Below are 24563 nucleotides of genomic sequence, written 5' to 3'. Positions count from 1 at the left end.
CCCCCTGCGCTCGGAGGTCTGCCCCCTGCGCTCGGAGGTCGTCGCCCTGTGCTCGGAGGTCAGTACCCTGCGCTCGGAGGTCTGTCCCCTGTGCTCGGAGGTCTGCCCCCTGTGCTCGGAGGTCTGCCCCCCGTGCTCGGAGGTCAGCACCCTGTGCTCGGAGGTCAGCACCCTGCGCTCGGAGGTCTACGCCCTGTGCTCGGAGGTCAGCACCCTGCGCTCGGAGGTCTGTCCCCTGTGCTCGGAGGTCTGCGCCCTGTGCTCGGAGGTCGTCGCCCTGTGCTCGGAGGTCAGCTCTCTGCGCTCGGAGGTCTGTCCCCTGCGCTCGGAGGTCTGCCCCCTGTGCTCGGAGGTCTACCCCCCGTGCTCGGAGGTCAGCACCCTGTGCTCGGAGGTCAGCACCCTGCGCTCGGAGGTCTACCCCCTGCGCTCGGAGATCTACACCCTGTGCTCGGAGGTCTGCGCCCTGTGCTCGGAGGTCTGCGCCCTGCGCTCGGAGGTCTGCGCGCTGTGCTCAGAGGTCTGCCCCCTGTGCTCGGAGGTCTGCACCCTGTGCTCAGAGGTCTGCACCCTGTGCTCGGAGGTCTGCACCCTGTGCTCGGAGGTCTGCACCCTGTGTTCGGAGGTCTGCGCCCTGTGCTCGGAGGTCTGCGCCCTGTGCTCGGAGGTCTGCACCCTGTGCTCGGAGGTCTGCACCCTGTGCTCGGAGGTCTGCGCCCTGTGCTCGGAGGTCTGCACCCTGTGCTCGGAGGTCTGCACCCTGTGCTCGGAGGGCTGCACCCTGTGCTCGGAGGTCTGCACCCTGTGCTCGGAGGTCTGCGCCTTGCGCTCGGAGGGCTGCATCCTGCGCTCGGAGGGCTGCATCCTGTGCTCGGAGGTCTGCACCCTGTGCTCGGAGGTCTGCGCCCTGTGCTCGGAGGTCTGCGCCCTGTGCTCGGAGGTCTGCGCCCTGTGCTCGGAGGGCTGCATCCTGTGCTCGGAGGTCTGCACCCTGTGCTCGGAGGTCTGCGCCTTGCGCTCGGAGGGCTGCATCCTGTGCTCGCAGGTCTGCGCCCTGTGCTCGGAGGTCTGCGCCCTGTGCTCGGAGGGCTGCATCCTGTGCTCGGAGGTCTGCGCCCTTTGCTCGGAGGGCTGCATCCTGTGCTCGGAGGTCTGCGCCCTGTGCTCGGAGGGCTGCACCCTGTGCTCGGAGGTCTGCACCCTGCGCTCGGAGGTCTGCGCCTTGCGCTCGGAGGGCTGCATCCTGTGCTCGGAGGTCTGCACCCTGTGCTCGGAGGTCTGCGCCCTGTGCTCGGAGGTCTGCACCCTGTGCTCGGAGGTCTGCGCCTTGTGCTCGGAGGGCTGCATCCTGTGCTCGGAGGTCTGCATCCTGTGCTCGGAGGTCTGCGCCCTGTGCTCAGAGGTCTGCACCCTGTGCTCGGAGATCTACTCCCTGTACACGGAGGTCTGCGCCCTGTTCTCGGAGGTCTGTCCCCTGTTCTTGGAGGTCTGCGCCCTGTGCTCGGAAATCTACTCCCTATGCTCGGAGGTCTGCGCCCTGTGCTCGGAGGTCTGCCGCCTGTGCTCGGAAATCTACTCCCTATGCTCGGAGGTCTGCCCCCTGTGCTCGGAGGTCTGCCGCCTGTGCTCGGAGGTCTGCCGCCTGTGCTCGGAGGTCTGCACCCTGTGCTCGGAGGTTTGCGCCCTGTGCTCGGAGATCTATACCCTGTGCTCGGAGGTCTGCCGCCTGTGCTCGGAGGTCTGCCCCCTGTGCTCGGAGGTCTGCCCCCTGTGCTCGGAGGTCTGCCCCCTGTGCTCGGAGGTCTGCCCCCTGTGCTCGGAGGTCTGCCCCCTGTGCTCGGAGGTCTGTCCCCTGTGCTCGGAGGTCTGTCCCCTGTGCTCGGAGGTCTGCGCCCCTGTGCTCGGAGGTCTGCGCCCTGCGCTCGGAGGTCTGCGCCCTGTGCTCGGAGGTCTGCGCCCTGTGCTCGGAGGTCTGTCCCCTGTGCTCGGAGGTCTGCGCCCTGTGCTCGGAGGTCTGTCCCCTGCGCTCGGAGGTCTGTCCCCTGCGCTCGGAGGTCTGCGCCCTGTGCTCGGAGGTCTGTCCCCTGTGCTCGGAGGTCTGCGCCCTGTGCTCGGAGGTCTGTCCCCTGTGCTCGGAGGTCTGCGCCCTGTGCTCGGAGGTCTGGCCCCTGTGCTCGGAGGTCTGCGCCCTGTGCTCGGAGGTCTGTCCCCTGTGCTCGGAGGTCTGCCCCCTGTGCTCGGAGGTCTGCGCCCTGTGCTCGGAGGTCTGTCCCCTGTGCTCGGTGGTCTGCGCCCTGTGCTCGGAGGTCTGTCCCCTGTGCTCGGAGGTCTGCCCCCTGTGCTCGGAGGTCGTCGCCCTGTGCTCGGAGGTCTGCACCCTGTGCTCGGAGGTCTGCACCCTGTGCACGGAGGTCTGCACCCTGTGCTCGGAGGTCTGCACCCTCTGCTCGGAGGTCTGCCCCCTGTGCTCGGAGGTCTGTCCCCTGTGCTCGGAGATCTACAGCCTGTGCTCGGAGGTCTGCACCCTGTGCTCGGAGGTCTGCGCCCTGTGCTCGGAGGTCTGCGCCCTGTGCTCGGAGGTCTGCACCCTGTGCTCGGAGGGCTGCATCCTGTGCTCGGAGGTCTGCACCCTGTGCTCAGAGGTCTGCATCCTGTGCTCGGAGGTCTGCGCCCTGTGCTCAGAGGTCTGCACCCTGTGCTCGGAGATCTACTCCCTGTACACGGAGGTCTGCGCCCTGTTCTCGGAGGTCTGTCCCCTGTTTTTGGAGGTCTGCGCCCTGTGCTCGGAAATCTACTCCCTATGCTCGGAGGTCTGCGCCCTGTGCTCGGAGGTTTGCGCCCTGTGCTCGGAGGTCTGTCCCCTGTGCTCGGAGGTCTGCGCCCTGTGCTCGGAGGTCTGCGCCCTGCGCTCGGAGGTCTGCGCCCTGCGCTCGGAGGTCTGTCCCCTGTGCTCGGAGGTCTGCGCCCTGTGCTCGGAGGTCTGCGCCCTGAGCTCGGAGGTCTGTCCCCTGCGCTCGGAGGTCTGACCCCTGCGCTCGGATTCTGCGCCCTGTGCTCGGAGGTCTGTCCCCTGTGCTCGGAGGTCTGTCCCCTGTGCTCGGAGGTCTGCGCCCTGTGCTCGGAGGTCTGTCCCCTGTGCTCGGAGGTCTGTCCCCTGTGCTCGGAGGTCTGCCCCCTGTGCTCGGAGGTCTGCGCCCTGTGCTCGGAGGTCTGCGCCCTGTGCTCGGAGGTCTGTCCCCTGTGCTCGGAGGTCTGCGCCCTGTGCTCGGAGGTCTGTCCCCTGTGCTCGGAGGTCTGCCCCTGCGCTCGGAGGTCAGCGCCCTGTGCTCGGAGGTCGTCGCCCTGTGCTCGGAGGTCTGCGCCCTGTGCTCGGAGGTCTGCACCCTGTGCTCGGAGGTCTGCACCCTGTGCTCGGAGGTCTGCACCCTGTGCTCGAAGGTCTGCACCCTCTGCTCGGAGGTCTGCCCCCTGTGCTCGGAGGTCTGTCCCCTGTGCTCGGAGATCTACAGCCTGTGCTCGGAGGTCTGCACCCTGAGCTCGGAGGTCTGCGCCCTGTGCTCGGAGGTCTGCACCCTGTGCTCGGAGGTCTGCACCCTCTGCTCGGAGGTCTGCACCCTGTGCTCAGAGGTCTGCACCCTGTTTCATCACTGGGCTGTGTGACCACGCCCACTTCTGCGGCCTCAACGGGATGTTGCGAACGCCTCGCATTCTGGTGCCTGGGTGGAGATTAGATCTACGGCAACACGTGCTGCCCCTTCTTGGCTCGCTGCAGCATCGCTCAATGGCTCCTCTTCATTCGAAATAACTATACTGACACTCTCTGGTCGTGATGATCCAAGCGTTGGGACAGCATGGTCTTGTTCGATAATATGTGATTGATCTGTTGAGCTGCATAGCGAGGTAGTCATCCGCTCCTCCGCTGTTTCACTCTCGGAGTTGGCAATTGCTTCAACATCAGTTATTATCATCGTATACACCATCAATGTCTTCCCATTCATCCTCCGTATCCTGGAGGACCAGGGAGTTGACTACGGGAATCGTTTCAGAGGCCTAAAACGATTCACCAAGTGCCTCTGGAGCAAGCTTCTCTCGGATTGGTCAGTGGCTGGTCCTCAGTGGGATCAGCAGCTTTGATCTCATTTTGGAGCGCGCCATTTCAGAGCTCCCGCCCTCCTCGGGGGCTGGTTTAGCACAGGGCCAAATCGCTGCCTTTGAAAGCAGACCCAGGCAGGCCAGCAGCGCGGGTTCAATTCCCGTACCAGCCTCCCCGAACAGGTGCCGGAATGTGGCGACTAGGGGCTTTTCACAGTAACTTCATTTGACGCTTACTTGTGACAATAAGCGATTTTCATTTCATTTTCTCAGTGTCCAGGGCGGTCTGGGCGTCCCCCGGAGTACTGCTTCTCGGGCCTTCTCATTCAGCCCATCCTTGCTCCTGCGAAAAAGATCTACGAGCAGTTCATATTGGTCTTCAGCTGTCTCACCTTCCGCACCATTACTTCCTGCGTCCTCTTTGAATCCTTCAGACATATATTTGGAGTACTCATTGCTGGATTCAGCATCGTCTGTAATGATTTCTCCTGTAAAATACAACACGCAATTATGTGTTCACGCAGTAGGCCGCCAATTTCAAAGTCAGCCTTTAGTTTGGCTGCTAATTGTTGGCTTAACATTCCACGTGTGGAGCTTCAGGAGGACTGAAGAAATTAAAGAACGATTCAATTGGTATAGTTTTTGTAACTGTTCTGCGAGTGCTTCGACCTTTGTGCTTCGGTTTCAATTGTTTTCGCTGTTATATTTTTGCCCGCCCTCCAGTCGATCTTACAGACTGTGCATTCCAGGATTTTCGTTTCACCACAGAATGATTCAAGAAGCCACAAATCTATCTGATATACCTTCGTGATCACCTCATTTGTGGAAATACTCATCTGGCTCGAACTTAAACTCCCGAGCGAAGCTCCACGGCTTCTCATGCTCTCTCCATTTAACATTCACACCTTGCAGATGCTTTAAATGGCCTTGTCATGCTCCTGTATCATGCCACTGAGCACATGCACATTCGTGAAGACTGTTCACCAGAATTGCGGAATGTTCGCTGGCTCTTCCGTCTCTTTGTCTGATTTGTCGTCCTCCACCTGGATTTCTTCCGAATCCTCATCAAATGTGCGCACAGATATCTTCTAATTCTGGAACATGCAGGCGCTCATGGAGGTTCAGGGACGCAATTTTCATGTCCACAATATGAAACAGTAAGATGTACGTCATGTTATCCTCGGCGTGTTTTAAGTTCACATTCACTGAAAGTCTCCATTTTTTTTAGTATACTTACAGTCCTGGCCGATCAGCGATTTTCAGCTGCACGTTCAGCTTGTGCAAAGCAGACCGACTGAGGAGGTTAGGTCTCGTTTTAATGTCAAAGTCAAATAATAGTGAGATATTCAGGAACGCCATAGACTTCCACCTGGTTTTCATGGTTTGTGGAGAGCTCTTACGAGCTTCGGTCTGATTTGAAATTGTGTTTTCATCTTTTTTGTTCGGACTCTTCCGGTCCTTGGTTGCAATAAGATGGATTAAAACAGTTTGTCGGTATTTATCTCATCAACCACATTAACTTACTTGTATGGTCCATTGTAGGACACGCAAAAAACTGTTTTGCAAAATGCCCAATATGGCTGCCCCTGGAACAGCCTTTTCCAAAGGCCGGACATTGACATGGGCCATGTCGAGTCCCACGCTTTTGGCACAAGATGACGGCTCCTGTCGGCCAATTAAAATGGCCACCCGCACTGAGACCACGTTTCTTCATGATGTGCGTTACAGCACTAATGCCGTTGGCGTCTTCCTCTGAGTTAGGGCCAAAATTCTTTGAGCAGAGTGTGCTGATCTGCTGTGCAGCTAACTCGCTCGCCTGGCAAATCTTGATTGCATGTGTCATGTGAGAGTACCTTTAAGAAATGGATGTTTAAGCAATGTACCTTTAAGAAATGGAGCTGATCATATTACTGACGTGATGTCAGAGGGTGGGGGGAGCGGAGCTCACTTCTGCTTTTGGTTTCATTTTGAGGAGGCAGCTGGGAGTGTCTGTGTGTTTTGCTGAGAGCTGCAGAAAGAAACACAGAGCTGGTCTGATGTCTGCAAATCCAAAGACTATAAATATATTGAATGTAACCTCATGTCTGTTTTTGAAGGTTGAAGTCTTTTGGATGTTTAAAGGAACAGTTTGAAGGATTATTTAGTGTTGTAGTCTTTTGGGGTTATCTTTGAAGTAATGGGTGTTAAGATATTCAATGTTTGTTTTTTTAAAGGTCAAATTGAGTTCATAGAATAAACATTGTTTTGTTTTAAAAACCACTTGTCCATTTCTGCTGTATCACACCTGGAGAGTACGCCGTGTGCTTCCCACACCACAATCTATTAAAAGTTGTGGGAACGGTTGAACTCCATGAAACACTTTGGGGTTCTGTAAACCCGGACCCATAACACTTGTTCCAGTACCAAATCTTCCTCCCGCAGCAACCTCTCACGGAGCTTATCGCTAGCTGCACCAAAAACAATTTGATGGTGGATGAACGAGTATTTCAGGCTGCTAAAGTTGCATAACTGGGCCTTCAGCTTCACGTCAGTGACAAAACTGTTGAACGATTCGGCAGGTTTTTGGAGACGTGTACAGAACATGTATCTCTCAAATATTTCATTCTTTTTGGGGGAGCAATCCCCATAGAAGTACCCAATGACTTCATCGTATCTCTTGCTGTCCTCTTCATTGTCGAATGCAAATGCATAGTACAGTTCAATTGTTTGTGGACCTGCCACTGTTAGCAGCAACACAATTCACCTTTCATCAGGCTGTGCCTGCAGGTCTAGGGCTGAAACATAAGATGTTTGAACTGCTGTTTGACGAGCCGCCGGTTTTCATCGACATTACCAGATATCTGAAGCTGGTGGGGGGTTTTCAGTCCTCCCATCTCACGCTTCAGCGTCTTCCAGTGCGTTGCGTCGCCATAGGCTGCAGTTCACAAGGTCGGTCTTTCCGCCGAATTTTAACTTTGTCACTGCCGTCGATATCTTCAAATCTTCAGCACTCTGGTACCATGTTGTGTTCCGTGTTCGATGTCCAGCAAGGAATCTACCCAACGACTTGTGACTTGTCCAAACCAGAACCTTTATTAAATCACACGTGGTAAGTTAACGGTCTGTTACAGAGCAAGTTATCATGGAGTTTCTTTGTGCTCCCCTGGAACTACTTTTAGGAACAACTGTCTTATTGTGTGTCTTACAACCATCTGTCAATCACCGAATGTTCCCCTACTTATATCTGGGTGCCTTGTCACATGACCACTGTCTCAAGACTACATGGTGGGTCTGTACCGCCACCTGCTGGTTGGAGGTCGCACCACCAGCCATCTATAATATTGCTTACAGGCATATCACCACACTGATTCCCTGGCTGGGTGGTAATGGTAGAGTGGGGACATGCCGGGCCATGAGGTTGCAGATTGTGGCTGAATACAACTCTGCTGCTCGATCTGTTCGTGTCTCTCCCATTTAGCACGGTGGTAGTGTCACACAACACAATAGAGGGTGTCCTCTTTTTAAAAAAAATATATTTATTAAAGTTTTTTAACACAATTTTTCTCCCTTACAAACAATAACCCCCCCCCCCCGTATCAAAAAAAATGAGAAATCGCGCAGAGCAAGATATATACATGGCAAAATGATATATTTACACAGCTTTGTACACTGGCCCTCACCAGTACGTGCCAGTTTCCCCAACCCTTCATGTTATCTCTTGCTCATCCATCCCCCCCCTCCCCCCCCCTCTCCCCCCCCCCCCCCCCCCCCCCCCCCCCCCCCCCCCCCCCCCCCCCCCCCCCCCCCCAGGACGTCCCCTCCACCCCCACCCCTCCAAGGTTGCTGCTGCTGACCGACCTTCCTCTAACGCTCCGCGAGATAGTCTAGGAACGGTTGCCACCGCCTGTAGAACCCCTGCGCAGACCCTCTCAAGGCAAACTTAATCCTTTCCAACTTTATGGACCCAGCCATATCATTTATCCAGGCCTCCAGGCTGGGGGGCTTCGCCTCCTTCCACATTAGCAAGATCCTTCGCCGGGCTACTAGGGACGCAAAGGCCAGAATGCCGGCCTCTTTCGCCTCCTGCAATCCCGGTTCGTCCACTACTCCAAATATTGCTAGCCCCCAGCTTGGCTTGACCCGGACTTTCACCACCTGAGATATTGCTCCCGCCACTCCTCTCCAGAACCCCTCCAGTGCCGGGCATGACCAAAACATATGGACATGGTTCGCCGGGCGCCCTGAGCACCTTCCACATCTGTCCTCTACCCCAAAGAACCTACTCAACCTCGCCTCCGTCAAGTGCGCTCTGTGGACCACCTTAAATTGTATCAGGCTGAGCCTGGCACACGAGGAGGAGGAATTAACCCTACCTAGGGCATCAGCCCACAGACCTTCCTCAATCTCCTCCCCCAGCCCCTCCTCCCATTTACCCTTCAACTCTTCTACCAGCGCTTCCCCCTCTTCTTTCAACTCCTGGTGTATTTCCGACACCTTGCCCTCCCCGACCCATACACCCAAGATCACCCTATCTTGACCTTCTTGTGCCGGGAGCAACGGGAATTCCCTCACCTGTCGCCTCACAAAAGCCCTCACCTGCATATATCTAAAGGCATTTCCCGGGGGTAATAGAGGGTATCCTCAATGTGAAGAGCAGACTTTGTCTCCACAAAGACTGTGTGGTGGTCACTTCTACCGAAACTGTCATGGACAGGTACATCTGCAGCAGGCAGGTTGGTGAGGATGGGTCAAGTATGTTTTTTCCCTCTTGTTGGTTCCCTCACCACCTGCTCCAGTCCTAGTCCAGCAGCTATGTCCTTTAGGACCTGGCCAATTCAGTCTGCGGTGGTACTACGAATCCACTCTTGGTTATGGACATTGAAGTCCCCTTCCCAGAGTATATTCTGCACCGTAACCACCCTCAGTGCTTTTTCTAAGTGGTGTTCAACATGGAGGAGTATTGATTCACGGAAAAGCATTCAAGCGTGAAGGGAAAGATATATAAACAATCCACCAAGCATCTCTCTCTGGAATAATAAAACTGCCAATCATTGGCTAATGCAGTGCATTGCTCTGTGAAAGTGAATAGAAGATTTTCATTTCAAAGGCTGTCAAGGAATTTGAAGCCCTTCCAAATGTATATGGCTTTCAAGGAAGCCGCTGAAACTTGTAACAGCTGCAGATTTAAACACTTCTGTCTTAGGCAGCAGATATTAGGGAAGGACAAGTGAAAATGCAGTGATTTTTCACTCGAATGTTCCAGCTTTCACGCAAGGGTAACTGATGGGGGGGGTCTCTGATGGGGATTCTCTGATGGGGGTATGATGGGAAGGGTCGGGTTACCCTCATGCATGTGTACTGTAAGGGGGTGACCCATTATTCCCGTGGTGTGAGGGGGGGGGGGGGGGGAACAAGGGCAGGATTTGCGGCATGGGCGGGGGGCAAAATGGCGTTCCGATATCAGGATTCCGACAGAATCCAGTGAGTTGTCCCCCATAAAGGAGAGAGACTCGCATTCTAGGCCCAATTCCTAGTGCCAGCGGAGACCAGTCGCGATTCTACATTGGTGGGCACACTTAAGCTCCAGAACAGAAAATCCAGGCCTACGTCAGCCTGCTTGAGGTGATTATTCAGCTTTTGTTTTTATTAGTTTAGCATGTTTGCAAAAGCCTGTCGCGTCTCTATAGCATAACCATAAATTGCTCGGAACTTTATTCTCTCCAAGGCAGTGACACAGAACCACATTCCCACAAAACTAACCAGAAAAAGAAACCCATGATAAAACCCAGACTTAAGAGAATTTTCCCTCAGCCTAATTAAAAATGAGTCTACTCAAACGGAAACCCAGATAAGGCGCTGGGCATAACGTCCCTGATGATGTGGGGTTACGCAGTGTCAAAGCTAATTAAGAACAAAATGAATCACATTGACAGCGAGGGAGGCAGCAGTTGGGAAGTGGAGTGTGGAAAGGTGATTAGGATATTTCTGGAGAGGTGGGAAGGGTATGGAGAGCGGTGTGTTACAAATGTGCAAGCGGTCCCAAATGAGCAGATGCGGTTGCCAGGGTAACACATGATTTTACTCCATGTTATTTATGCTCCTTGGTGAGTTGGTATGTTCCTGCAGTAATGACAGAAAGCAGCGTCTACCATTAGGTAGCGAGCAGCATCTCACACTGCCTTCTGACAGTAATTCAAGCAGTTTAACTGTCATGTTGACATGGCAACAACTGCTTCACAGCAGCCCCAGTCAGGCACAAACTGCACTCTGAGAACTGTGTGAAATGTTGAGCCAACGATGGCATTAATGAAGAGACAACAAACAAAATACCTTTGTAATTTTTTTTTTTTTTAAATCACACATCTTTGTGTCTTTATTCATGTGGGCGAGTGGGAATCTTAACTTGGTTGTGTCAGCGCATTGCTCCAGGTCCGTGCTTTCATCAGTTTGTTAACCTACACCAATCGGCCACAGAATATTGTGAAGAGTCAGCTACATTGCTGTGGGTCTGGAGTCACGTGTAGGATGGAAAATTTCCATGAATCAGATGGGTTTAGTACAACAGTCGACAATGGATTCACTGTTAAACATTGAATTCCGGATTTTTATTGTATTCAAATTTCACCAAATGACATGGTGAGATTCTCCCGGGCCTGCAGATCCCTGGGTCTCCGGATTACTACTCTGGTGACAATACTACATCATTGTCTCCCCTTAAAGAACATTTTGAGGAAGGCAGCCAAGGGAATGGTGTCACTCTGTCTAATTATCGCCTCCCGCTTGCTGGAGCAACATTGTTTAATTAAATACCCCAAAACGTTAAAATCTGCCATCCTACACCCAGCAAATGATCACAAGCAGTCTGTACATGGCAACCAGCCAGTCTCTGTTAATATATTTCTCAGGGGCTGGAAGGTACCACAAAGATGAATACAGGTGCCTACCTCTCGTTGCTCGCTGCAGATCTTACACAGCCACACAGTCCGAGGTCGATTGGGTGTTTCAATCCCACACTTGGTGCAGACATTCTGGAGGTGAAAGAGTTAAATGATTTGATCCATTGTTAAAGTCAACCAAAAACTGCTTCAGGCTGTGCTCCATGTTGCCTCAAAGTGAAAAGGGCTTCTGAGAAACCAAACCCGTCAAGGAATGAAGACACCCTCTCTTTAGATTTGGGTGGGGGAGGTGTTGACAGGGGTGGTAGGGTAGGTGACAACTCAACGTTCCTCTGTTCCAACATGATGAGGCTGTCATAAAACAGGTCCAGCAGGCTCCCTCATTTGTGCCAGATTAATTGATCTCACTTGACACAGCAGATGGGCCACTATAATCAACCTCAGTAATGAATTAGAAAGTAGAAAATTAAACTTATCAACCAGATTCCTTTCCTTGTCAATCCAGCTGCACCCATTATCTATCACCCTACCGGAAAGGGAAGCGTTAAATATTCAAATTAAGAACAGAATTGCACTCACTGGGATGCCATCCTGTTAATTCTGATTTTCCCTCCTAGTCTGTGCAAATTGGGATTAGGTTGGGACATTGGGTGGGGTGGCTGGTGGGGTTTCAGTTCTACAATGTGCTGTTTTTAGCACTGATAACACACTGGCATTCAGCACTGACATTTTGTGACACAGTTTCGTGACTAGGCTAAAATAGCAGAGTTAGGAATTTAATGCAAAACATTAGCCAATTGCCCAATAACACCATCCAGTGGAAACTGAATTAAAACCTATAATTAATTTTCTGCACAGGAACAGGCCCTTCGGCCCTCCAAGCCTGCGCCGACCGTGCTGCTCGACTAAACTAAAATCTTCTACTCTTCGGGGGTCCGTTTCCCTCTATTCCCATCCTGTTCATGTATTTGTTAAGATGCCTCTTAAACGTCACTACCATCCCTGCTTCCACCACCTCCTCCGTGCCCACTGCCCTCTGTGTAAAAGGCTTACCTCGTACATCTCCTTTAACCTTGCCCTTCGCACCTTCAACCAATGCCCCCTTGTAATTGACCCCTCTACCCTGGGAAAAAGTCTGTGACTATCCACCCTGTCTGTGCCCCTCATAATTTTGTAGACAATATTTCCCACCAAAAGCCTGAATCATGACTTCTTCATGGTCTGGACTGCAGCCCACTGTTCCAAAATGCTACAAGTTGTATTATGACACACAAGAGCTAGCTGTCAGGAACATTGTTTCATCCCAGCTTCAGACCCCTTCACAAGTTATCCCCTTCCCTCTCCTCCTCAAGGCACAGACTGACGCTGAGGTGAAGCTCAATGGACAGCAGCTAACCTTTAACTGCCAATGCTTTTTCACACCGGTTTTATATAGCAGCAAGAGGGGGCGGCAGAGCCGCTGGAGTGGGTGAAGGTATTTACTAATTAGATACATTTTCCAAAAAGTAAAATCTATTCCAAAAAATCCCCCCAAAGTATTTGGACCGTTGGTGCAGCGTAGTGTATTCATCTAGACATCAGAGGGAGCACTAAGACCTTGCCAGTGGCACTAAGCCTGTAGCTGTGGAGTTCAATTAGGTAAAGGCAAAAGTCTCCATAGTCCCAGATGACCCCTGCTTTCCCCTTTGAGGGGGTGAGCTGACTGGTGGTGGTTTAACCTGAGGATCACCACACCTCAAGGCGAGGTTGAGAAGGCGGGGCCCTTCACTCATAACCTCAGCCGGTACGGGTATTGAACCCACGCCGCTGGCTTTGCTCTGCATCACAAACCAGCTGGACAGCCCACCGAGCTAAACCAGCCCCTGGAAATAAACTACAGTGTGGTGGGAAGCCTGTTTATGTAGGCAGTAACTTTGACTGCCCGAGGGGCTGTTCTCTTTTGAGGAGAGAGGATCAAGGGGAGATTTAATATAGGTATTTAAAATTGAGCGGTTTTGATAGTTTAAATAAGGAAAACATATTTCTGATTGCCTGAGGGCCAGGAGCCAGGAAAGACAGGTTTAAGCAAATTGGCGAAGGAAACCAGCACAGAGAAAAGGTTTGTTTTTACGCAGCACGTTGCTGGGATTATCATAGAATTTACAGTGCAGAAGGAGGCCATTCGGCCCATCAAGTCTGCACCGGCTCTAGGAAAGAGCAACCTACCCAAGGTCAACACCTCCACCCTATCCCAGTAACCCCACCCAACACTAAGGGCAATTTTGGGCACTAAGGGCAATTTATCATGGCCAATCCACCTAACCTGCACATCTTTGGACTGAGAGAGGAAACCGGAGCACCCGGAGGAAACCCACACACACACGGGGAGGATGTGCAGACTCCGCACAGACAGTGACCCAAGCCGGAATCGAACCTGGGACCCTGGAGCTGTGAAGCAATTGTGCTATCCACAATGCTACCGTGCTGCCCCACGTGGAGTGCACAAGCCTGGAAGGCTGGTGGAAACAGATTCAGTAATAGCTTTTATTTATTTACTTCGTTATTTTAATTTTTAGAGTACCCAATTATTTTTTTTTCCCAATTAAGGGGCAATTTAGCGTGGCCAATCCACCTACCCTGCCCATATTTGGGTTGTGGGGGTGAAACGTGGAACATTTCTCATGGGGAGAACGTGCAAACTCCACACGGACAGTGACCCAAGGGCCGGGATTCGAACCCGGGTCCTCAGTGCCGCAGTCCCAGTGCTAACCACTGCGCCACGTGCCACCCAGTAATACCTTTTAAAAGGGAATTGCACATTATGGGTAAATAGCAGGGGGGTGGGAATAATCGGATAATTTACTGACACAATGGGCTGAAGGGCCTCCTTCTAGGCCCTATGCTTACATGGTTTCTGGCAACACTGCTGTGGAGGAGCAGGTGCAGCCCCGAGGAAGGTTCGGGCCAAGTGACTATGTCGCTTGTAAACATCAAGGCCAAGACGATCATACAGACAACCATGCAAATGAGATAAGCTTCGACTAGAGCCATTTTACTTCAGAAATGAATCAATCAATCATTGCCTATGTTAGCGAGAAAATAATATATATATTAATCAAAAGATGTTCTAGGTTAAAAGCAGCACATGGGGAGTGGAAAACCGGTAGGCAAAGGGTTAAATTGTTGGATCAGCCAGAAACTTTAAGAAAACCTGCACTCGGGATAATTTAATTATTTTACAGGACAGGGAACCCACGTCATGACACTATGGCCCCAGCTTGTCTGCAGGAGGTTCATTGTTCTACCCAGAGCAGGGAATAGAAACCCGTTAATGCCTCATCAAGGACCAACGGCATTATTTCAGGTTAAGGGGAACATTCTAAACATGATCTGGTAACTTGTAAAAACCCATTGTATGAGTAAATCGGTTTCCCATTAAGGGGCTGAGGAAAGATCTCTACCGATACAATACAATCTGATCAGTCGGTATGAAATTAATCGATGACGCCAATGCTTATCTGCAACTGTAAGTGAACTTAAAATATATGTGCATGAAATTCCTGTAAAAATCTGAACAGATTTGTGCTAGCTGAAGGCAGCAACATCTTCAAAGCCATTTTTCGAATAAGCAAACGTTTTACCAACACCATGCGATCGCAAACGGACTCTGAGCATTTCTGCCTCCCAACAGCCTATCAGGGAGTAAAAAAAAATGTTCAGCAACCCAGGGTTGGAAATCACGATTGTTTGAAATGACCCTTCCGAATCAAAGTTCCATTTCCCACATAATCACCCACTATTCTGCGGGCTGCAATGAAGCTTATCCACAAATTAAGCAGAATTGGTGCCCTCTGGGTAGGATAGAAATGTCAGGCAGTTTTATTTTGGGACAGACTGAAGTTCACAAGAATAGACGAACAGGAAAAATACCAACATGGAATCCCTTTGAATTAAGGCTTTTTAGACAAATTTATTCTTTTGGGGGGGGGGGGGGAGAATGGAATTGTTTGGGAACTTTGTGTTGTGTTGACAAAGCCGAGCGATGGACTTTTCAGGCACCGGGTGTCGACAGACATTTCCTAGATCAAGCAAAGCAAAGTCTGACGCTGAATATAACGGCCCATATTCGACCCTGACAATCCACCAAACTCCACTGCATGTTCCATTCCCATCACTAGCTATTCTGTGGCCACTGAGTAGGACAGCCAGGGCTTGGAGGTTTTGCCCTCTGGTCCCTAGTCACAGTAGCAGTAAGTAAATTCGCCACAGCCCCAGGTGACCATAGGCTGCTTTCCCCTTTGAGGGTAAGAGCTGACTGTTGGCAATTTTATCTGAGGATCGCCGCACCTCAGGCGAGGGGTAAGGTTTATGAAGGCAGGGCCTCAGCCGGTGCAGGAATTGAACCCACACTGTTGACTCTGTATCACCAACCAGCTGTCCAGCCAACTGAGCTAAACAGGCCCAGTAGTAACTATGTGATGAACCTTTAAATAAAAGCTTTTGGTAGCAAATAAAGCCTCCTGTTTCCATAATGCCACATTGTGTTGAAGTGTGTTGAAGTGTCTCAAAGCGCACCTCTCAAAGGAGGGCAGTGATTGCTGCATCTTCTGTCAACGAGAAGCTTCAATTTGCTTCAACATTTTGACAGTAAGAACAGAGTTTGTTTCAAAAGACTAACTATTATTATTAACCTCTGCTTCCTTAGAGCATCAGTTCATTAAGTTGCTGCACAAAATTGGGCTGAGTAACTGGTCCATTCCCTTCATGATGCCGTACATTTTTAAAAATATAAATGAATGGAAATTGGACAGCAATAATCTAAAAAGGGTGCTTATCAGGTCAATGTATCGCCCTAAACCCAACGTTGTTGCTCTCCCTTCAGATGCTGCCTGACCTGCTGAGTATTTTCAGCATTTTCTGTTTTTGTTCCAGAACCCCAGCTTTATTTTGCTTTTGTATCAATCAGAATTATTTTTTTAAAGATGTCGCATGGGATGCAAACAGATGGAACATGGGCTCACGGTCAAGATGCGGCATGCAGGAGGGGGCAGCACGGTGGTGCAGTGGGTTAGCACTGCGGCCTCACGGCGCCGAGGTCGAAGGTTCGATCCCGGCTCTGGGTCACTGTCTGTGTGGAGTTTGCACATTCTCCCCATGTTTGCGTGGGTTTCACCCCCACAACACAAAAAGATGTGCATGCTGGGTGGATTGGCCACGCTAAATTGCCCCTTAATTGGAAAAAAATGAATGGGTACTCTTAAATTTAAACAAAAATAAGATGCAGCATGCAGGGCAATGGAGGTGCCCAGCGGAGAAAAGGTTATTCCTGACAGGAAGCAAGGGAAGCCGCTCCCACCTACTCCTCTCAGACAATGAACTGAGCCCGGCCTAGGGAAAACCTGAAAATATGAAAGGGAGAGAAAAAAAAAGATACAAACAGACGTCGAGGCCAATTTTGAAAAGCTCCTGATATTGTTGCCTTGCTCAGTGGGAGTGTGAGACAGAGACAGAGCGATTATGCTTTCAATTTTGATCTTGAAATGATCAAAGCCACAAGGTTTGATAGCTCTCTTCTAATTTGTGTTCGTTTCCACCCAGCACTGCTGCTGTAGCTTTTCCAAGTTAAAGTGAACAAGCATTGGAGATTTTAAAGAACCAGTGAGGAGAACGAGTTGGAGACGTTGGGGCAGAGAAACATTGCACCTCCCGTCTGAGGCACAAAAATCGGCTTCTCTGATCGACAGAACACTCACTAAGAAGTGAGCTGTGAATTTCTGAACTGGGGGACTTCTTAAACCAAACTTTTTCACCCAGTGACTTCAGCTCTGCTTATTCGTTTGGCAGATTGTCAGCATTACTTAAAGATGCCACTCCTGCAAAAACTGCACTCGTTATAATCCAGAACGCCAGTTGATGAAGGGTAATACTGAAGCCAATCTTTACTAAGCAAACTAATCAAAAGAGCAGCCCCTTAAAGGGGCACTGCATCGAACAAAGACAAATGGCAAAGGAAACTTAAAACATCAAATCAAAATGTGATTAAAGGGGTCAATAAAACTCGCCAGGCCCCGCGATGCCCATTGGGCATGGAAGGCCTCAATGGTGTCACCAGGCACCATGTGCTCCCTCTCCAGGGACACTCGGCCATGAATATAGCCGCAGTAGATGAGCAGACAGCCGAGCCAGACGACTCCCTCAATTGTCCGATGTCTGGGCCCGTTTATGGCAAGTTTGGCCAGGTCCAGGAGCAGGTTCACGAGGACGTCCTCCTCCTTTCCTGCCCTTCTCCACACCGGGTACCCATAGATCAGGATCGTGGGACTGAAACAAAACTGTAACAGGGTGTCTCTTTATATATGCTCAAGTAAAACCCCAATGAATGCCCTCCACAATTAAATATTATCGATATGCAATTGACAATTCTCAAGTGTTGCATTTGCCATTACGTCTCTTGTTGATGCTGAGCTCACTGCACCAACTCCACAGAACGCATCAATTACCTTTTTGCAGTCTTCACACACCACAGAGTGTGAGCCCAGCAACCCCAGCTGCTCCCCACACAAGATGCAGCGAGACAGGCCATCACCCATGACATTCTTTCGCATGTTGTCCAAACGATCCACAAGGCGCCTGCGTGTCAAAACCGAAACAATGGTGAGTAAAACGTGTACAGTGTTTATCAGTTCAGCTTTTCGCTGAGTGGTTTCGATTGAAAGTTCACTATTTAAAAATCCAATGGACATGAGGAAAAATATCATTTCATCACCGTTACATCTTGAAAAATGGACTGATGCTTGTTAACATATTATAAATTAGTGACTAATTCTGGAACTTTTCAACAGAAAGACAAAGCAAAACAATTGCTGGTTTTAAATGTATTGATATAATTAAACAATCAATTAAATAGTTTATATAATTTAACAATTAAGAATCAAATTAATTCATTAATAATAATATAAATCATAGTGCATAGTTATTATTGCTAGCTATCAATTAAACTTTAAGTGAATGCTTTCCTTTATTTGTGAGGAACTGTATCACATGCCCCCCTTGCCCTGTCAGATTATTTTCTTTCGAGTAATTTCTGGTGTGGCTCTCCACCTAGAGTCTCAGTCATTGAAGTAGGGCACAATTCAGCGGCCTCGTCACGCCCGACTTGGGTGACAAGATGAGGTGGCTGAATCTCACGAGAGGCCTCGTGTGAGATTCGCGACGATCAAAGTGTTTCGCGAGATCCAACGGAATTCTCTTAAGCTTAACGTGCATGTTCAGTCGGCAGTTAAGAAGGCAAATGCAATGTTAGCATTCATGTCGAGAGGGCTAGAATACAAGACCAGGGAGGTACTTCTGAGGCTGTATAAGGCTCTGGTCAGACCCCATTTGATGTATTGTGAGCAGTTTTGGGCCCTGTATCTAAGGCTGTGCTGGCCTTGGAGAGGGTCCAGAGAACGTTCACGAGAATGATCCCTGGAATGAAGAGCTTGTCGCTTGAGGAATAAGTCTGTACTCATTGGAGCTTAGAAGGATGAGGGGGGAGCTTATTGAAACTTACAGGATACTGAGGTACTGAGGTGCCTAGGTAGAGTGGAAGTGGAGAGGATGTTTCCACTTGTAGGAAAATCTAGAACCCAAGGACGATTCTTTAAAACAGAGATGAGAAGGAATTTCTTCAGCCAGACGGTGGTGAATCTGTGGAACACTTTGCCGCAGAAGGTTGTGGAGGCCAAATCACTGAGTGTCTTTAAGACAGAGATAGATAGGTTCTTGATTAATATGGGGATCAGGGGTTATGGGGAGAAGGCAGGAGAATGGGGATGAGAAACATATCAGCCATGAATGGCTGCGCAGACTCGATGGGCCGAATGGCCTAATTCTGCTCTTACGTCTTATGCTCTTACGGTATCCCGCGAGACATCGCAATCTGGATCCCGCCCTCACTGGGCGTGGCCCAGATCAGCATATTTTGGCTCGCTGTGCCAGGGTGTGCGGGTGCTAGGTTGGCCATGCCAGGAATAGGGCCCCGGGGGGCCTTACCAGGTTGGGGAAGGGTGTTGACGGGGTGTTCCCAAGGGCCTCCCCAAGGTTGGGAGGGGGAGGGGGGAACCTGAAAAGGGAGGGAGGCAAGATCAGGGGCAGCCTTCCAAAAAGCTGCCCTGATAGGTGGGAAATCCCCGTGAGTGCGGCCTTGGTGGAGAGAAACTCCCCGAGGCCAAAAATAAACGGCAACGGGCTGTTGAATACCACAATGTTTTTTGGCGCTGCAGCCACCGAGTAAACCCTACTGAACAGGGCCAAAGCCAAACATGGAAATGTATTCAGGTTAAACATTGCATTTAGTGTTTTCAGATGCTGCCGGACATACCGTGTATTTCGTATTACTATAGAAAATTATGGGACTGTATGTGTTAATGGTGACTATGGGTGATTCCTCATTCCTTTTTGTCTTTTGTTTATGTTAACGTGTAGGCTAATGTGTGGGGTTTGGCGGGAGGATGGGATCGTTGTTATTGATATGGGGATTGACATTTCTTTCGTTACTGATTGTTGTTTATTGTTGGGTGTAAATTTGTGAGAAAATGTGAAAAAGGAGGATAAAAATATATATTTTTTAAAACTATAGAAAATTACAGCACTGATGGAGGCCATTCGGCCTGTGCTAGCTCTTTGAAAGAGCTAGTCCCTCATTTCCAGTATTTATTTTTGAGTCAGTCACTGTCTTGATTAGAAGCTGATGTCTGGGTAATGAACTGCCTCCACCCCACCTCCCCATTGGACGGGACTCACCGAATCCGGTCCTGCTCCATCTCCTCCATCTTCTCCGCTCGGGCGATCACCCGGTTAATGATTTCCTTTTCTTCCTCACTCAGTTCCTCATTTTTCCGCTGTTTCTCTGTTTTGTTGCTGTGGACTGACCAGCCGGCCCCGAGTCTGTCACAGGTTTTCAGACAGTGTTTAAAGACACATCCACAAGGAGTCAATACCTCTGTCTTCAAAAGAAGCTGGACAATCACAGCCCACCCCCGCGCGGGAGGGGCTGAATGGCTCACTCCCAGCTATGCAGAGAGAATAAATCTTCCAGCAGATGGAGACAATCAGTTCTCACTCCACGTCTATACAATGGTCACTTTAATGAGATACTATGTGGTGGGTGCACCCCCCCGCCCACCACTTACCACTTTCCTCCACTCGTCACACTGACTTCAAGATTATGGCTACCCTTTGACATCTCACGTAAGTAATTGTTTCACCATCCATGTGCCCAGAGAATGACTGTTGTCAGGCTATTCTCCACTGGGGAACAAGCGTCACAGTCAAGGCTAACTGTGGCTCCGCTCCGACGCCATTAGCTTCCCTCTGACGGGGCCGAGCAAGCCACTTAGTTCTGATCAGCCAGGGTTCAAATCAGTGACTTTCGTTCACTTTCTCAGGGTAACTAGGATTGGGCGATAAATTCTGGCTATGCCAGCAAGGCCCAAAACCCAAGAATGAATTGAGAGGGGAAAAAAAGCCAAAACCTTTCTTCCCTCTGGTGCCCACTTCATACTTTCCAACGATGATGGTGGTCACTGTATAATGATCAGATTAGACACCCTGACAGATCTACGACCTTCCCTGTCCCAAGGGCGTGATAGCAATTGGTTGTATTAACACAGCTACTATGGTTAAAACTAAGTAACTCAGCACAGGTGGGGCTCAAGCCTGGGGCCTTGCTTATCATTGGGACCAATTATCAGAGCAAACAATACACTTACCACTGAGCCGTTGTGGGGTTCAGAAACCTTGACATATTGCCAATGATGACTCTAAAAAATCACTGAAAGCATTTTCTTTGGTCACCTCATATCTATGTTTAACTGTCTTTTATACCATTTTCATTTGATCCATTGAATCCCTATAGTGCAGAAGGAGGCCATTCAGCCCATCGAGTCTGCACTGACCCTCTGAAAGAGTACTCGACTTAGGCCCACATCCCCGCAACTCCAGGCATCGATCAGGGTCAATCCACCTACCCTGCATATCTTTGGGATGTGGGGGTGAAACACACGCAAACACAGGGAGAATGTGCAAACTCCACACGGACAGTGACCCAGAGCCGGGATCGAACCTGGAACCTCAGTGCCAGCGATGCAGCAGTGCTAACCACTGTGCCACCATGCCACCCTTTGTTGAGTTCTTGGCTGAAGCTCCAGTGCACTACTGAGAGGATGCTGCATTGTTGGAGATGCCACCTTTCGGTTGAGACATCAAACTGAGGAGCCATTGGCTTTCTCAGGTGAACATAAAAGATGCCACAGCTCTATTTCCAAGAAGAGAAAGGAGGAGTTATCCCGGGTATCTTGGCAAATATTTCTGCTTAGTTACGATCACATTTCTGTTTGTGGGAATCTGCTGCATAAATTGGCCGCTGTGCTTCCTACATGTCAACAGTGACTACACTTCAGAAACACTTTATCGGCTGTAAACCATCCTGTGGACACGAAGGACGCTGTGACAATGCAGGTCTTTTTTTTCTTATAGCCTCTGGAATCAATGTCCAAACAAAGGAGGCATGACAACTTCATTGGCCCTCGAATTTAGGTTTGTTAAAACAACACCAATTTGCATTTATAAGATAAAGGAGATGACTCACATTGGACTCAAGATGTTAACGCTACTTCTCTCTCTAGAAATGCAGCCAGACTTGCTGAGCTTCTCCAGCACTTTTTGTTCTAACTTCAGATCTCCAAAATCCACAGTATTTTACTTTTATGGGCACGATCTACCAGCCACTCTGCACCCGAAAAGCAGCGCTGGTGATAAATTATGGGAGACCTTGCTCCTGGGATCTACCCGGCTCGCCAGATCTAATGCGATCTTGTGAGTCATCATGATGTGAAGCATTGTAGACGGGATCACTTTTTGGCAAATCTACATATTAGATGGAGGAAAATGTAGCCGGTCTGATTAGTAAGTTCGTGGATGACACTAAGGTTGGTGGAGTGGGAGATAGTGTTGAGGATTGTCAGAGGATACAGCAGGACATAGATAGGTTGGAGACTTGGGCAGAGAAATGGCAAATGGAGTTTAATCCAGACAAAGGTGAGGCAATGCATTTTGGTAGGTCTACCATACAGGAGAAATATACAGTAAATGGCAAAACTGTTAGGAATATAGAAAGTTAGAGAGATCTGGGCATGCAGGTCCACAGATCTTTGAAGGTGGCAACACAGTGGACAAGGTAGTCAAGAAAGCATATGGAATGCTTGCCTTCATCGGACGGGGCATCGAGTATAAAAACTGGCAAGTCATGCTACTGTTGTATAGAACCTTGGTAAGACCGTACTTGGAATATTGCGCACAATTCTGGTCGGCAAACTACCAGAGGATGTGGAGGCTTTGGAGAGGGTGCAGAGGATGTTGTAGCCATCTAAGATGGCCATCTGCAAAGGGTCATGGGAATTATGGCCAACCCAGGACTCAGACAGATATAGAGCCTATGTGTATCTGAAACACAGGTTACCAGACCTGATCAAACCCCCCCCCCCCCCCCCACTCGTTTGCATTTTAATGGCCCATTTCCCCAGGACAATAGAACTCCAATCAAGCAACCGGTGCAGCCACAGACTGATCGGCACCACTCCCTTTACTCTTAAAACGCAACTGCCAAGATCAATGACCGCTAAGGACCCGCCCAGCTACCAAGGCACCCGCCCCTTTATTGGCCGAAATTGAAGACAGTGATCAGAGCCCTGTCAAACTATCGGGTCCAAGGTTAAGGACCACCCCAAAGAGCGCGAAATCCCAGAGAGATAAAAGAGAGCACAAACATGTGTTCTGTCTCTTTTGGATCCTGCCTGTGCCTACCCAATTGCAGCAGAAACAGCCAGCCAAGTTCAAGACCAACGATCGCTACCTGACAGATGAGCCCAGCAGAGACAGAGCCACTTTCTTCGAACCAGCCAAGTGAAATCCAGATGAAGGCCTTATCCATTTGCACAGTGCCGGTCGCCCTGAAGTTAAGTATAGGTTATTGTAACTGATAGGTGTAGTTTAACTCGTAGTAGATATTGTGTTTGCATGTCGAGGTAACTCTTGTGGATGTAAATAAACTATCTTTTGAACGAACTAACTGGTTGTGTGGTCATTTGATTGATATAAGGGAAGGCTTGTGGTTCACCAACATTATCATTAATATTAGCAACAGTATTGGCGACGCTGTTGAGATCGAAAACGAGCAACATTATTGTCGACCTCTGACGGGACTCGATGAGAAGTGACTTTGTCACTCCGAGAGAACCCACAAACCTTGAATCCAATTGCGAGAAAGAGAAAGAACCACAAGTGCAAGTCCCATATCGACCAAATAACCGAATTTCGGAAGTGTGTGCTAACCTGCATGCGTACCTAACAGGAAGAGTAAGGTAAACTCGTTAGAATATTGTACAACTATCGAGGGATTGAGCCGGAAAATAGCTTAAGCCATACCCGCTGTTCAAATCGCCGCCTTATTCTGCTGTCCCAAATTAAAAGTAGAGAAAGAGATATTAAAAGTAGAGAAAGAGATAAGAGAAGTAATGGCCACTAAAGCAATGGAAAGATTGATGAATCCACAGGAACCCGAGGTCGCAGCGACCAACAGAGCAGAGTAATGCCCCATATGGGAGGAAGAGTTAAGGAAATACTTAAAGGGGAAAGGATGGCCCCTTTGGTCAAATATTTGCGGTAATGGCGAGTCAGGTCCAGGAAAGATAGGACAAACTTGGTGGGAGAACCTAAGCGAGGTCCACAAGAAAAATGTAGAAAAGGTCCGAAAGCCGATGGCAATAGTGTCCTGTTTGGCACAGTTGCGAGGCACAGAGGAGGTCGTGAAGACGCTCCGTAGGCAGTTAATTGAGAAGGAAGAAAAGAACGAGGGAAACAGTAACAAAAGTGAGAAGATAATTGAGCAACTCCGGGAACAGTTAGCAGCTCAGGATAAAGAAATGGCCGATGTAAAACGTGCACATCAATCTTGTCTAGTTCACCTTAGTAGCTTTCAGACCCAGTACGATAAAGCCTACCAAGATACACAGCGCGCAGAAGAGAGGAAACCGAAAAACAGGTCGTCCAGCTAACTAGCAAATGCGCAGATTTAAAAGCACCTTTGAGAGCGCTCCACAGCTCCACTAAGGAACAGAGGCAGAGTACCTCTGTTGACCATGCTAAATGCCGACAGAAGATAGAAAAGTTACAGTCGCTATTCTCAGTACAGAATGGCTTCAGGTGCACTTTCGGGCAGGATTTAGATGAGCAAGATGCTCCCGATTGGCAAGAATTAAACAAAAGCGCCCAAAGGTACGTAGAGGACACGGGAAATCAAAATCGAGCCCTGCACGCCCCAACAGGAAAAGCACCCCCAGCACCAGCTGCACAGGCGGCACACACCCCCACTCACAATTCCACCCCCATGAATCCGGTTACCACACAACGCAAGTCATCGGATCAGGATGAGCCTGATATCGTTTACAGCACCCCACTATCCAGGACCTAATTAAGAGAAGCCTGCACGGAAATTCGTCCATTCCAGCCCCCGCAGACCCGCACAGCTTCTTTGAGGAGGTGCGCCAACAAAAAGTAGATGGGAGAGAGGAAGTAAAG

At 49.9% G+C, this 24563-nt stretch overlaps 1 protein-coding gene across 5 annotated transcripts in view; it reads right to left on the bottom strand.

The window, feature by feature from the left end:
- LOC140395261 (rabphilin-3A-like) overlaps positions 1 to 24563 on the bottom strand; it is a 545215-nt gene that overhangs the window by 243575 nt on the left and 277077 nt on the right. For all 5 annotated transcript variants that reach the window (XM_072482954.1, XM_072482865.1, XM_072483205.1 and 2 more), the window contains 3 exons: positions 19731 to 19874; positions 17447 to 17576; positions 11016 to 11099 (listed from right to left, as the gene is read on the bottom strand). In XM_072482954.1, the coding sequence (XP_072339055.1) occupies positions 11016 to 11099; positions 17447 to 17576; positions 19731 to 19874 (358 nt within the window). The remainder of the gene's footprint in view (positions 1 to 11015; positions 11100 to 17446; positions 17577 to 19730; positions 19875 to 24563) is intronic.

This window comes from Scyliorhinus torazame, chromosome 1, assembly GCF_047496885.1.
Source record: "Scyliorhinus torazame isolate Kashiwa2021f chromosome 1, sScyTor2.1, whole genome shotgun sequence".
Lineage (NCBI taxonomy): Eukaryota > Metazoa > Chordata > Chondrichthyes > Carcharhiniformes > Scyliorhinidae > Scyliorhinus > Scyliorhinus torazame.
The sequence above is the reverse complement of the archived record's forward strand: the minus strand, read 5'-3'. Positions and strand labels throughout refer to the sequence as shown.